Raw genomic sequence first — 14,993 nt, forward strand, 5'->3', positions numbered from 1 at the left:
TAATTAGCCCAACAGTTGCGCAGCAGTAGAGCTGGAATTTGAACCAAGGCAATTTTGCTTCATAGCCTTCTTGACTCTTATCACTACCTACCCAGTCCTTTCAGAAAAATGTGTAAAGACCCCGGTTATTGTTACTAATGAACCTCAAGAACAAGAGAAAACATCACAAAGCATTACTAAAAAATATATGTACTTTTGGAAGACTCCTGACAAACTCCACAGCAATTAGTTACATCAGCTGGGATAGGATTACTCAATCGGTTGCTCTTGCTTAATTTAAAAATGCCTTAAGCTTTAAGAACATCTTTTATCTGATACAGAAAATTATCACCTATTCAAATTTCCAAAACCTTGAAGAGCATATTTTAAAATGAGCTTTTCATAATAAGGGTTTACACAATACATAATATCAGTTCACTCTATACAAAGGTGCTTTCCAGACAATTAAGTTTCTTGAAGCAATGAACTCCTTAAAAGTTTAGCCCCCCCCCCACCAAATATTTTCAAGTCTTTGTGAAAGCACAGTATTAACCAACACAACAACAAATTATCACTTCCATTCATCTAGTTTGCTTCTGAGGTTAGTCTGGATTCTCTAATCTGGAGTTTATTCCATACCAGAGAGAGAGAGAGAGAGAGAGAGAGAGAGAGAGAGAGAGAGAGACCTGCAAAGAGGGTGTGGGCAAAGCAGCAGTGATAGTAAGTACCTGGCACTACAGGCTCTAAGAAAGGGGAGAGAGACTAAACAGGTTTTGTAAAATCAATGGAAGCAAAAAGAGTTCCCAAGAAGACAGAGAACTAACTCTTCTACATTGTCTATTTACCCAGAATGAAATAATTACAGAAGTGATTCCACAGATTAAGAGAAAATTAATATAACAATGATGAAATTACAAACAGCTTGGAGAAATTTTTTTAGCAGGAGCAAAGTAATTAATACAGCTTCCTCATGCTTAGTAGCAACAACCTTCACTCACTGAGACATGTTACAAAGATCCTGTCTTTTCCACTTGCCAGAAAGAAGACATCTCGATACCTGATAGTAACTAAGCATCAACTCAGAATAACTGTTCTGAAGAATAGAACTAATTTTCTTTCTTTCTAACATTCCACTGCAAATCTTGCCAAGCACAGTATTTTTGTTTTCATAGAATTTACAACTCAATCAGCTAAAAGGGGGGTGGGGGGGGAGGAATGTATATACACATATAGATTTCTTTAAAATATGAGAAATATTTTTTAAATTTAATTTATTTTTAGGGGGGGGGGCGGAGGGAGGCAGAGAGGGGGAGAAACATAGTTCAGTGCCTCTGGCACACCCCAAACCAGGGACCTGGTCTGCAGCCCAGGCATGTGCTCTGACTGGGAATCGAACAGGCAACCTTTTGGTTTGCAGACTGGATGGAATTCAATCCACTGAGCCACACCAGCCGGGGCAATACATAAGAGAAACCATTTTAAGGCAAACCAGTAAATATTACCAAACCGTATAAAGATGCCTGAAGACAAGTTAGCAGAACAGAAAGAACACTTGGGAATCTCATTTCCAGTTCAGGTACCGGCACTGCCTAAGCCGTATGACTTCAAGCAAGCCAATTACTGATTGTTTCTGGGCCTCAGTTTTCTCCTGTTAAATAAGAATCTAACTATATGTTCAGAGAGGGTGCTTCTACTTCTAAATACTGTGTTCAGTAGTTTTCAGTGAAATGATAAAGTGTCTTACTTAATATAAATAAGGCTATTTCTAACCTTTATTTAACTATATGTAAGCACCGAAAGCTTCAGCTTCCTCTGCACTTGTAAATTCTTATGTGACAATACATGACGACCAGAAAAGACCAGTCTTAAACTCTCAAATGCAAAGCTATACTCATTTTCCAGTCATCTACTTATCAATCAAGGTGACTAACTCAATGTTTTACAGTATCAAACTATTCCTGGCTAGCTTTTATTGCATTCAAAAGTAGGGCAAAGATCATCGCGGTAAAGTGTATAATAATATTTTCAGATAAAGAGCACACAATATAAAACATGAAATTCTGAAACGATGCAAAGCAACAGTATTCTGCACTTACATATGTCCATATTTCAGAGTAAAATGACAATATTTTCATTTATATCATGATTTCACATTTACTATCTCAATCACTGTGACAATCCTATGAAGTAAAGTGAGCTGTATTTTTATCAATACAATCCAGACCAGCTCAGAAAGTCAGGTAACCTGTCAGCCTTCACTTAATAAATGCTGAACCTGTACATCAATCTAGGTTTTCTGATTTAAAGTCTGATGATCTTTTGCAATCCTAAAAAGTGGTTAGAAAATTTGAATCATCGGTTCCTGAATAACTGAATTGAACAAAAATATAAGGTCAGGTTCGGCAATTATAGTCAATAAGCAAATTTACCAGATGTTAAAAATAATAATAACCTCTAATTTATATAATTCCACATCTCAAAACTCTTGTCACCTCGTCTCAGACAAGTGTGAAATTTTTTTCTAAATAAAAATATGTAAATTAAACAAACTGATTAAACTCACTGATTCATCTGGTTCTGGTGTTTCTGCTGTCCCGCTATTATAGTTTCCCAACTGAGCCATTTCTTCCAAAGGATCCTTATTGAGCCCCAGCTGGCTGATGATGTACCTGGGAATGTCAGTTTTAATACCCTGTCCTTCTTTTGCATGGCCCTCCGCTGCTTCTAATAGGTAGTAAAATTCTTCAGGATCAAATTCCAGGCACTCTAGTAACCGAGCAGGGCGGGCAATAACAATCAGGATCTTTCGGACTAGCTGTTTTATAAAAGCCAATTCGCCACTTTCTGAACGATCGTGGGCCTCCTGTAGCAACTTATCTAATTTGTGCTGTAATTCAAGGAAGTATCGTGAGGTGATAAGACCCTGGTGGGATTTATCCAAGCAATCTCGAGCCAGTTCAATAATCTGATGGTGAGTGAAACTCAGCACTCCGTCTGCGAGGGGAAGAACGTGGTCAGGAGAGTAGCTGGTGATAATTTCCTTCAGGCGTTCTTCCATCTGAGCTGTAGCCTTCGGGAACCTTTCTTTGTAGACGTGGTTCATCATAATTATTTCACGGTCACAGCAGGCGGGAGCACGTCCGGGGCTCAGACTTCGAGAACGGGGGCGCATGGGCGTGTTCCTGCATCTGTTCTCTGCGGCAATGCTCTCGGTAGTACAAAAATGTTTCGATAAGAAGTGTAATTCATCCGGTGTTGGTTGGTATGGTAACTGATGCAACTTCTCCTGGGAGGAACAGGATGAAGACACCGTGGAGCTGGGCGTGTTTGTCCCATAGCCAGAGGAGGGGAGGGAAGCCAGGGACCAGCGGCGTCCATCAGTCCTGCGTGCAAATGAAAAATGGGCTGAGGCACTGGGCACTGATTAAACTAGCTATAGGTTAACTGTTAAAAGGCATTTATTAAGGACTTCAGAAACTTGGTTCTTCTGGAATGAGTGCCACAGAAACTAACGTATCAAATAGGATATTAATAGCATATTAATCAAATAGGATATATCCTCAAAGAAAATGTTCCCATGTTTTAAAACAAATAAGACATAAAAGATTTCCAGTGTGGAGTCATTTCACACCTACATTTGTCTGGATACCAGCACCCGTCTTCCAAAGGTCAATAAAAACAATCTAGAACGCACAAAATGTTGCACAGTAAATAACAGTTTCTCTACCATCATTTCTGTTAATATACAACCAAAATCAGAACTAAGATACAATAGACAGCAGTCAGAACATTAAATTATCATTACAACACTAAAAAACACTAGTACAAGCTTCTCCAAAAGATCAGTGCACTCTGTCTGCAAAATTTCTGACAAGCCCCAAAGGAGAACTGAAGTACAGTAGATTAAAGTTAGGATTAAAGGATCTATGTTGCCCAAATGGGTATAAACAGTGCCAGAGCCTATACACCATTTGATTTCCCAATGAATTTGCAGGAAAACAAAAGATAATAGGGTAAACCCTACTAGAGGTCATAAGTTATCTTAGCAGTGTGACACAGGACCACAAATGGCTTCTTGGAATTTTAGAGATTAAGCCGACCTCCACTGTGATAATATACAGGGGTCAGAGGGGTAAGGGATTTGGAAAAGGTAGAGGACCCCACTTTTCATGAAAGTAGTGGGCGATGTGTGAAGGTCCTCTGCGAGCGATCCTCACAGCGAAGGCCCCATTCCCTTTAACACCAACGCTTTAGAAGGAACCTACACATCTAAATTGTGTTCAGAAGCGGGTGTGTTCAGCGTCACGCGCTACTGCTTGGGTAAGCCAAGAACCCAAACTGACAGCTCCTGAGAAACAGCTAGGTCATCAGCAGGGGAGATCTCCATTTACCCTCAAGTCCTAGACGCCCGGGAGGGAAGAGGAGACAGGCACTCCACAGAAGCTCAGAACAGGTTCCATATGCGTGGCGCTCACAGCAAAAGGTCGGGAGTCTAGTGTACGTGTTCAGTAACCTGGTGGCCAACCATGGCGAGGTGTCCCAAATAACCTGGCTACCGCCAGACGGAGACGTCCAGAGTCAGCAGCACCCGAAAACACTGCTTGAAGTCGAAATCGTGGTGCCCCAGATCTGCACGGTCTAAGCAGGCGAGCTCAAGAAGAAGCCAAGCTCGGAGGACAGTGTCAGGTTTCTGCCCGCAATCCCCCGCGCTCGTTTACCTACCCGCTCTGACTCCGGCTTCTCCGGATCTCCGGATCTCCGGATCCCGGCAGCGGCACCTGACCGCCTCTCACACCCGCCTCTGGGCTCCAGCCAGCCGGAACTCGTTACGTCACTTCCGGCCCTCGTTCCCCCGGGAGCCTGTCTCCTAAAGAGAAACGTTCCCGCCTCTTTTCGGCAACCTCTGCTGATGGTCGCCGGATTTCGCCTAGGGACCTGTGGGTGGGGCGAGAGGAAGAATGACTGATCTCTTAGTAAGTCCTTATCCGGAACTTGTCAAGGGACCACGGAAGCGGTAGCCAGCGCGTTGGAAGCGTGGTCGCTCCTCGAAAGTGAAGACCCTAAAGACGCGAGTGCGGTGGGGAGAGGTGCTGTAGGTAAGTAGGCCCAGTGCCCCTCACAGGGCGACGGAGAAGGGTGTCGTTCTCCATTCTCTCTGCACTTGGAATGTTTCTTCCCACCTCTTTCCGAAACCCCCCATTGCCACCCCTTCGTCTTTGTAAATTGCCTTCCGCGCACTGGTCGCTGGGGCCACTGCTTGTTCTGCCAGTCGTCCTTTCGAACAAGGGACCGAGATGCTGGGGAGTGCAAGGACCCAGCGTTTTCAGTCCCCAGACAAAGCCTCCGCTCAGGCAGCATCGATGTGCTTGCCCCGATTGTGAAAAAACACCGAGCAGGCCTCACACTCTGCCGGGTACTGTGAATACCCGCAGCGTGTCAAGTTGTTGCCCGAGGTCATGCCTAGAGAAGTAGTAAATTCTTCACTACCGCACGCCAGGCACTGTACTAAACCCTGAGACTCTGACCCAGAGTGATTATGTGTAAGTGCCACGGCAGCTCTGAAGAATAAGTAATTAAGGCCAGGGATGGTCAAGATTTCAGAATCAGCCATTTGAACTATGCCTGAGCCGGCGAAGAGGATGTTCTTGTTTGTGGTTGTGTGTTTAAATGGAGGAAAATAAAAATAATAATTGCGGGGAAGGATGGCTGCTTGAAAGGACCTACTAATTTGTTGTGGCTGGACGGCACAGTATGTAGCAGGAGAGTAGACTAGGATGAAGTAGATTGTAACCAGATTGTGTAAATTCGTGCAAAGGGATTTATGTTTTATTCTTTAGGCATTTATCCAGTGATTTCTGAGCAGGGAAATGAGAGAATCAGATTTGTGTTATAGAAGTATAATGATAATGGCAGATGGACTGGAATGAGTAGAGTGCCTTAGCGAAGCAAATGTGGAAAGATTAGAGGCAGTGAAGTTAATTAGGGCACTGCTAGCAGAGATAAGGAGATGGTTTAAGACAGATAAATTCAACAAGTTTGGTGACAAAAACAGGAAAAGTGTAAGGTTACTCAGGAATCAATGATACATAAAAAGGAAGTCTGAGAGGAAAGGGACAAAACTGAGTTCCATTTAGGACCCGGTTTAGAGTACTTCATAGACATCTCTCTAAGTGATGAAATCTAGCAGAAGCTGGTTTGAAGTCTGGAGCCCCAGAGAGGCATTAGGAATCCTCAGATGTGATGATTTGGGAAGAAGTGAGACTGTTCATCTGACAAACTCTTTATTGTCCGCCTCCTTGTACTAGGATGTCAGTTCCATGAAGAGTGGGATTTGTTTTGTTCAGTGCTCCAGCTCCAGAGTCCAGAACAGGGCCTGGTGCACAAGAGGCCCTCAGGAACCATTGATCGAATGGGAAGAGAGTATTTAAGCCAGCACTGTCCAATAGAACTTTCTGTGGTCATGGAAATGTTCTATATTTTTGTCTGATAGAGCGACCATTAGCCACTTTTAAGTCGTTGAGCTATTGAGCACTTGAAATGGGACTAAGTGCAACTGAAGAACTGAATTTTTATTTCATTTTAATTAAATTTAAATAACTACATTTGGCTAATGGCCACTATATTGGACAATGTAGGTAGAGACTGAAAAGAGAGCCAGATGTGTAACCTTAGATAATGCAATACATACAGCAGGGGAAGACAGAGGCAGAGGAGGAAACTGGAGAAAAGCGCTCAGAAAGGTAGGATAATGGGGTGGGTGATAATGGGGTTAAAGCATTCAGGGGACGAAAGTTGAAAGAAATAGTTATCAGTGAGCAGTGCAGAAAACTCAGGATGAGGCTTGAAAGGAGGCGACTGCCTTTGGCTGTTTGCAAGTATCTGATTCCTTAGCAATTTCAGTTGAGTGGAGAAGGGAGGCAAGTAATTGAAGAAGTTAGAGGTCAGTGGAAGAGGAAAAGTGAGGCATGGGTTTCAGGTCCAAGAGGAAAGAAAGATTTTCTTTTTAGGTTGGAAAATGCCAAGGGGCAGTAGCCAGTGCGGTGGGGTTAACGGGTGGAGCATGTTCAGGAGGTAATTGGGTCAAGAGTATTGGTGAAAGGGGTCAAGTGTGGCAGAGGAACTAGAAGGCACCAGGAGGAGGGTTTTCTGGGACAGGATTTGCCGTGAAGCCGTCATTGTCCAAGATTAACTGAGACTACGAGTAGTTCTTTTTACCTTAGTTTCAAGCACTGGGTTTCTCGGTATGTTTATAGTAGATATACAGGAAAGGAGACATGCTGAAACACCTTTTAGTGCAGAGTATTAATTTTAACACAACTGGTCAGTGTGATACCATTATAAAACAATATTATTAATCTTAACCTTGCTTTTACATTTCTTTGCAATCCTGTTGGGGTTTGGTGCAACTTTTATTTCAATCTTCCTCTTCTCAGCTCCAGCTTGACTTCTGTTTGTACACCTCCCTCCTTCCTGGGAACAACTTTCTGCCTCCAAATCCAGACCTACTTGCATCTGGAACTGTCACATTGACCCCTGACTGGGTAGTATCTTGGTCAGGGCGCATACAAAGAGTCAACCCATGAATGCATAAATAAGGGAATAATAAATCATGTTTCTCTTTCTCTCCCTTCCCCCCCCTCTCAAAAATCAATAAAGTTAGGTCCTCTCTCTTCTGCTACTTTGTATTAATTTCTCTATCCTGAGCATCTACTTACTTACCTTTCCTCTGGCTCTATTCATTGACATTTAAATATGCTTAACCTTTAAATATATGCATCTTTCCTTTTCTCCATGCGCCCTTCTATCTGTTGCTCCCCCACCCACCCGCTTTTTCACTTTTTTTCTATTTCTCGATCCCACCCCAAACTAGCTTCGGCCCCCGCAACTACCCCACATTAGTTCCTGACCACATTGTCCTGGTCTTCCTGCTTCTGTATCTGTAAAAGCTGGGCATTTAAAAAGGTAGCTCCAGAAAGGATTACAACTAGAGAAAGGAATGAGTGAACTACTATAAAATGCACAGGTACTTCAAAAAGTGTCCAAATATTAAAGGACACTTTAATCCCAGGAAGTGAAAATAGTTACAGGTTTTATAATGTTAAATAGCAATTTCAGGAAAATTAGCATTTTCTGGGAAGGGCAAGGTTTGCATTTGGGATCACTTTTAAATTGACTAGCTGCACCTTTGATTTAGATGCAGCCTTTAAAAATCAGGATATAACTCAGCAATATGTGTTAAATTATACTTTTATAATTTGGATATGAGTTTATAGACATCTTTCTTTTCCTTCAGATAGAGTGTAATCTATTGTTTTCTAACAAATATTAAGGTTTATAGGCCTGGCTTACCTCATTTTTAACTCTCCCAATCCTTTGAGATCTGGAGATAAGGCTTTGAAGATCTGTTTGCAAAGGCATTGTTTTGTTTCTAAACTAGAGATGAGTCATAGGGCACCAGAGCAGTGGTTCTCAACATTATCAAACCCAACATATACTTTTTTATAATGAATCATCTGTAATGAGTGAAAAATGGTTCAGATACTTTAGAATAGTTTGGCAGTTCCTCAAAGTCAGAGTTGTCACGTGACCCAGCAATTCAACGCCTAGATATGTAACCAAGAGAAATGAGAATATATATCCACAGAAAACTTGTACTCATAGCCAAAAGGTGGGAAAATCCCAAATGTCCATTAACTAATGGATAAATAAATTGTGTATATTCATACCACAGAGTATTATTCATCAATAAAAAGGAATGAACAGTGATACATGCTTCAAAATGAATGAACCTTGAAAACGTACTAAATGACAGAAGCCTGAAACAAAAGGCCACATATTGTATGGTTTAACTTACATGAATGTCCAGAATAGGCAAATTAATAAAGATAAAGCAGATTACTGGTTGCCAGAGGCTGGGGGCGGGGGACGTGGGAAGCAACTGCTAATGAGTACAGAGGTTTCTTTGGGGGGCGAGGATAACGTTCTAGAATTAGATAGTGGTGGTGGTTGTTGCACAACCTTGTGGACGTATTAAAAACCTCTGAACTGTACACATTAGAAGTGTCAATTTTATAATATGTGAATTATATCTCATAAAGTTTAACATCCCTTCCCCTATACTGTCTTCATATTAAAATAGTTGATATTACTGTGTAATCTAACATGATTTTTTAAAACATTAATGTCCTAATTTTAACATGAGAATAAAAACTTTATAATAATATACAGCATGTTATTTCCAGGACTTGTATCACAGAATCATGAATCCAACAGACTTAAATGTAGAGTACATTTTATTGGTGACTCAAATACCATGAACAGCTTTGCTGGGGTAACAAGAATTTCTAAAGGATGATCTTCCTTTATTTTATATTATACACTTATGGTAAATTCAGTGTATATTAAAACTATCCAAAAAATACTTTGTGTTTGTATGTAAAATGAAATTGGGCTCTAGTCTCACATATTAAGTTGCACCACCCTGGCTGGTGTGGCTCAGTGGATTGAGTGCTGGCCTGCGAGCTGAAAGGTCACTGGTTCCATTCCCGGTCAGGGCACATGCCTGGGTTTGCGGGTCAGGTCCCATTGGGTACATGTGAGAGGCAACTGATTGTTTCTCACACATCTATGTTTCTCTCCCTCCCCCCCCTTTCTAAAAATAAATAAAATCTCAATAAATTTTTTAAAAGTTTTGCACCTACAGTAATGCCCAATGGGACAAATTTTCACTTGTAAGGCTTATATCATTCCATGCTCAGGTCTAATGTCAGCAAGGCATCTCACTCCAGGTCCATTATGTAGACAACCAGGGACTTCTCTACAAAGCCGGCACCATCCCCAAGAGAACCACTCATTATAAAGACACAATTAAATAAGCACTGCATTCCAGAAGAAGGGTGGAGTTCTTGGTCTCTTTAGATCCTTTGCCCATCTTGGTGAAACAGCATTTCCTTGCTCCACAAGTTAGAGAAGACTGAGGAACAGAGCTGTGTTGTATCCAAGAACAGAGAAATAGTCCTCACATTGAGATTCAAAATGACTAAACTGTTTCTTCTGTGCTCTTGAATTTTTTCTAGAGAAAAAGTGGTACACTCGTAAGATCCAAAATATATTGCCTTTTTTCTAGATGACCTCATATAGTTTTTTCTTTTATTGATTCTAGAGAGAGGGGAAGGGAGAAAGAGAGAAACATCAATGCTAGAGAGAAACACGGATCGGTTGCCTCTTGCCTATGTCCCAACTGAGGACCAAACCCTGCAACCCAGGCATGTTCCCTGACTGGGAATCAAACTGGCCACCTTTTGCTTTGCGGACAACGCCCAACCAACTGAGCCACACTGGCCAGGGCCTCAGTGTTAACTATTGTTGCTTATATACTATCAAGGTGTTTCATCTGATAAGCCTCTAACTTTCCACAGCTACATGATGATAACAGTTTTCCTTTTCTTTAAGATGCTCTCCAAATCCTTGGTTATGGAATATTTGGCTCATCCTGGTGCACTCAGCTTGGCTGCCGGAGTAGCATGTGGCATGTGCCTGGGCTGGGGCCTCCGAGTGCGCTTTGGGACAGTCCCCAAAAGCTCAGTGAATGAGACGCACACAGAGACTGAAGCTGAAGCAAGCGTCTTAGGAGACAGTGGGGAGTACAAAATGATTCTTGTGGTTCGAAATGACTTAAAGATGGGAAAAGGGAAAGTGGCTGCCCAGTGTTCTCATGCTGCCGTTTCTGCCTACAAGCAAATTCAAAGAAGAAACCCCGAATTGCTCAAACAGTGGGAGTACTGTGGCCAGCCCAAAGTGGTGGTCAAAGCCCCGGATGAAGAAACTCTGATTGCCTTGTTGACCCACGCGAAGATGCTGTGACTGACTGTAAGTCTAATCCAAGATGCGGGACGTACTCAGATTGCACCGGGCTCTCAAACTGTCCTCGGAATTGGCCCAGGACCAGCAGACCTAATTGACAAAGTCACTGGTCACCTAAAACTTTACTAGGTAGAATTTTGTATGATGACTGTCCCCCTACCACAAGTGTTTGAAACTCAAATTCTAACAATAAAAGCTGAACTTCTTCCCCCAATTTAAGTATTCTTGAGGTGAAAATCTGTTCATGTTCTTCTGTCATGTACTCGGCACAGTTACACAGTTATCTTGGGCTAAAAAACAAAACATTGGGTTAAATTGTCCTGGTGGTTTAACTCCTGAAACAAAAGAATGAGAGAGAAACAGGTCACGACAAAAAAGGGTTACAAGGGAGGGACAGCATTTCCTATGAATTGTTAGGTCCCTCTGCGTGTTAATAGCTCTTCTTCCCTGAGACTGTGCTGCTGTCACCCTTGGAGAAGACCTGTGGTGCAAGGGTAGTCCCACTGGGTGCAACTGCAGTTTGTTTTTACTACCGTAACATTTTGGGCGACTCAGAGGCTACTTTATAAATAGATGGTATAGCCACCCGCAAAGGGTTTAGAATCTAACCCACTGGGTTTTTAATTTGTCTTATAAGTTGAGGTTTAACAGCATTGACATAACCCACTTGCGCAGTGTTTCATGTTCATTTCCCTGACTCATAGTGGCCAAAGGTTCTCAGCAGTGGTTCTACATCAGTCTAAAAATTTGCTTTGCTTTCCCTCTTTCCTCACAGGGAAGGCCTTGAAACTTGTGAAGTGACTTGTATGGACCTGGAAGGTGGTAATAGGCACATGTAAGAATTTATGGTCATTGTAAAGTGGAAGTAGTGTCATCTCAACATCCCACTCTTTACCTAGAACTTCAGGAACTTAGATAATTCAATTACTTATGGGCCACTTTGTTTCCCTTTTGATCTTTCTACACTTAGCATGACATAATTCCAATAATTACTGTGTTACCAGCTGCCCAGAATATAAAGAAGGTTCCCAGCTCCCAAAGCTATATAGCTCCCATCCTTGCAGAGAACCACTCCTGAAAGCCTTTTAGGGGGATCCTCACAGTATATCCCTAAAAACTATGATGATGCCGGGGAGTATTTGGTAACAGGCACATGTTGAATGGCTCCAGCTCTCCATGGTTAGCCTTGGTTAGCGGTTAACTTCACCATAAGCAGCATGACAGCACACCTAAGGTCTGAGGTCAGTGGAGTCTGCAAGCAGAACTCTAAAGACTACTGCAGCCAGTCTTAAAGGTTCTAATGTTTGCTCAGTTTTATACCATTCACACTGGTACATGAGAGCACAGGAGAAATTGTAACTGTGAATGATGCCATAGTAGCAACTGTTTCTAAAGAGTGTTTATGCTACTAGATTCAAAAGTGATGCAACAGCCTGCAACGGAATTGATGAGAACTCAATGCTAAATGCAGGGTTCTGGCTCAGGTAATTTCTGAGGCCTGCCTCAGAGACTGATGGTTCCATGTTCAAAGGACAGTGCATTCCCCATAGAACGGCCTGCTGTGGCTGATTCAAATAACTGTAATGAGTTGTGGCATATCCACTAGGATGAACAGTCCACAGATTCTCGTGATTCTGGCAGTACATCTTGTTTCCAGTTCACCTGCACTTAGAATTACTTTATAGGATTCATAATCTTGAGTTCTCTAAGACTCAGGAGGTCAAAACTATTCTTGTAACATTAAGACATTGTTTTTCTTTTTCATCACGCTGACACAGAACAAACGATGGGTAAAACTGCCGGTGTGCTTCACAGATGAAGGCAGGGCACCTACCTGTACAAAGTGGTTTCACTGCCCTCCGCCCACAGTAAGAGAAAACGTTTCATTTAATGTCCTTGAGGAAGCAATAACAATATTGTTAAATCTGACCCTTGACTATAGCATTAAACACTTCTGGTGCACAACAAAGTATAAGAAAAGGACCTGTGAGACTGAGTGGCGAGATGAACTAGCTGCTGTTGTCATGGCAACTTTTACTGGCAAGGACAACCCACAAAGGAGTTATCCAGATCTGAGTGTTTGGCTGTAACTGCCTCATAGATAATAATTGACAAGTATTTAGGAAAACTTGTATCTGCCTCTGTAAAGGTTCCCCAAACTTAAGACTCTTCTGATAAGATCAGTGTTTCTCAAAAATGACTTTAAAATATATAACATGTCAACATCTAGATGAACTATGTAATGCAGTAAATCAGTATTTTCCACATAACCAATGCATGAGGGTACAAGTCACGCATGGGTGAAAGACCCATTCAAAGTAAAGACAGACCAATGGATTTTAATGTAACAGTATAAAAAGTTCACTTTTATGGCTTCAGATTCCACATTTCAACTAACCCCAATTATCTGAAAAGGCTATTAAAATTCCTTCCTAATGACAGGTCTATATGAGGCCATATTTTTCATATCCTTCAACAAAAACAGGCAACAGACTGAAAATAAAAAGAGATGAGAATCCAACAGTCTTCTGTTAAAGACAAACTTTGAAGAGACGTATGATTAATTCATAATTCTTTGTTAACACAGAATGAGTCTACTACTGTTACATTTAAATGGGTTAATAATTTTTTTTTAAGTTTTAGCTACCAATACAGTAAGTATCAATAGATAGAACCACTACACTGGGAATGTCTGCACACGACTTAATTACAGGAAAGCTAAGCAGCCCTACTTGGAAATCACCAGGTAGTCTCTTGCTATTACACGAATGTCTATGTTGAAATAACTGTCAACAATCACCACAGGTTTTTACCTACAAAGGCTGTATTTGGATATTAGGAAAGATCATTGAAAGAATGTTTACCTTCTGAAAAGTGTCCCAGTAACGTCTCCTCTTCCTCTCTCCTGTTTCAGTTACATCTACAGTGCCAAGGACTCTTAGGACCCTTGTTTACTACTTTTAATTCCTTCTAGACTGTCTTATTCAGAATAATGTTAGGAAAGATCCCTTAAAATACAGTTTATTACAAATTCATTCTACTGTTTACTGTACAACACTTACTATTATCCAGTCATGATCTAGGCATTTTGTGATTTAAACATACTCCTGCAAATAATTCTGAAAACTACTTACACTGTTATCCACACAAGAGAACAATCTCAGAAGTTCATCTTGCTCAGGATCTGAACCTAAGTCAAAGCAGTTCAACAGCAGTTTCTCCTTCTACTATGGCCCATTATATAGATGGCTTAAGTGGCAACTCATTATCATAGGCCCAGATTAACACAAGGCTTTTCTTTTGTTTGTTCTTACAAACATTTTTTTTTTTTTTAAGTATGCTGTAAGGAAACCTTTACCGAAGTGTTTTAACTTGTTTCTATTAGGGAAGGGAAGGAAAAGAATAACTCCAGTGATAAAAACTGGTTTACTCAAAACTACGGGAAAGGTCTAGAAGAAATGTTGCCTCTGAAAAGGCGTTTTTCACTGGGACCATTATTATTCTCCCTCTTGATTTCGATAATGATGAAGAAAGAGAGCACAGACCCATCAGAAACAAAAATATAGCCAGGGCCTGAACAGCAAGATGTCGTCAGTATGACAAACCAAAAAAAAGGATTTTCTAGCTAATACTCTAATTTCCTATAGGAAAATGGGTGTGGAGGGGAATAAAGATGGGGTAAGAAAAGAGGTTCTTAAGTTTAAATTAAAAACAACAACAAAAAAAACCTTATTGGGGCAATACAAGTCTAGGTAGGGGACCCTCTAATACTACTGTGATTAATACTGAAATGAATTTTCATGTAACATTCTTAGCCATTTGCAAAGAGTTGGATTCAAACACTGTTTCAATCACCTTAAACGACCCATAATCTGGGGACCCTTACAATTTCATGGCGAGGACAGCACATTAACTTCATGTTTCTATACTTTCAAGTTAATATAATTTAACATTCCTCACCTGTTACTTAAGTGAAATGCTCAGATAAAACTTAGACGTGCCACTTGGTTAACATGATGGCGACAGGTGGCGTGTAGCCCACGACAGCAATGACTGGTCCTTCACACTCCTGCATGTCCCTTATTCACTACAGCAGTTCTGCACATGATGTGAAACAGTGGCTCACACGTCCCCATCCTGATTCCGCTTCT

The 14,993-nt window shown here is 41.3% G+C and overlaps 1 protein-coding gene and 1 pseudogene across 1 annotated transcript in view; one reads left to right on the forward strand and one right to left on the reverse strand.

Moving 5' to 3' along the window:
• Positions 1–4,729, reverse strand: part of LOC149998714 (microtubule-associated serine/threonine-protein kinase 4-like) — a 67,307-nt gene extending 62,578 nt beyond the window's left edge. The window contains exons 1-2 of the mRNA XM_090291137.1: positions 4,702–4,729; positions 2,543–3,362 (exon numbers count right to left, since the gene is read on the reverse strand). Coding sequence (XP_090147263.1) covers positions 2,543–3,151 — 609 coding nt within the window. The 5' untranslated portion in view covers positions 3,152–3,362; positions 4,702–4,729. The remainder of the gene's footprint in view (positions 1–2,542; positions 3,363–4,701) is intronic.
• A 161-nt stretch (positions 4,730–4,890) lies between these two features.
• LOC149998715 (peptidyl-tRNA hydrolase 2, mitochondrial-like) lies at positions 4,891–11,056 on the forward strand (annotated as a pseudogene).
• Positions 11,057–14,993: the final 3,937 nt, after the last annotated feature.

Source organism: Furipterus horrens, unplaced genomic scaffold, assembly GCF_987537825.1.
Source record: "Furipterus horrens unplaced genomic scaffold, mFurHor1.1.pri manual_scaffold_11, whole genome shotgun sequence".
NCBI lineage: Eukaryota > Metazoa > Chordata > Mammalia > Chiroptera > Furipteridae > Furipterus > Furipterus horrens.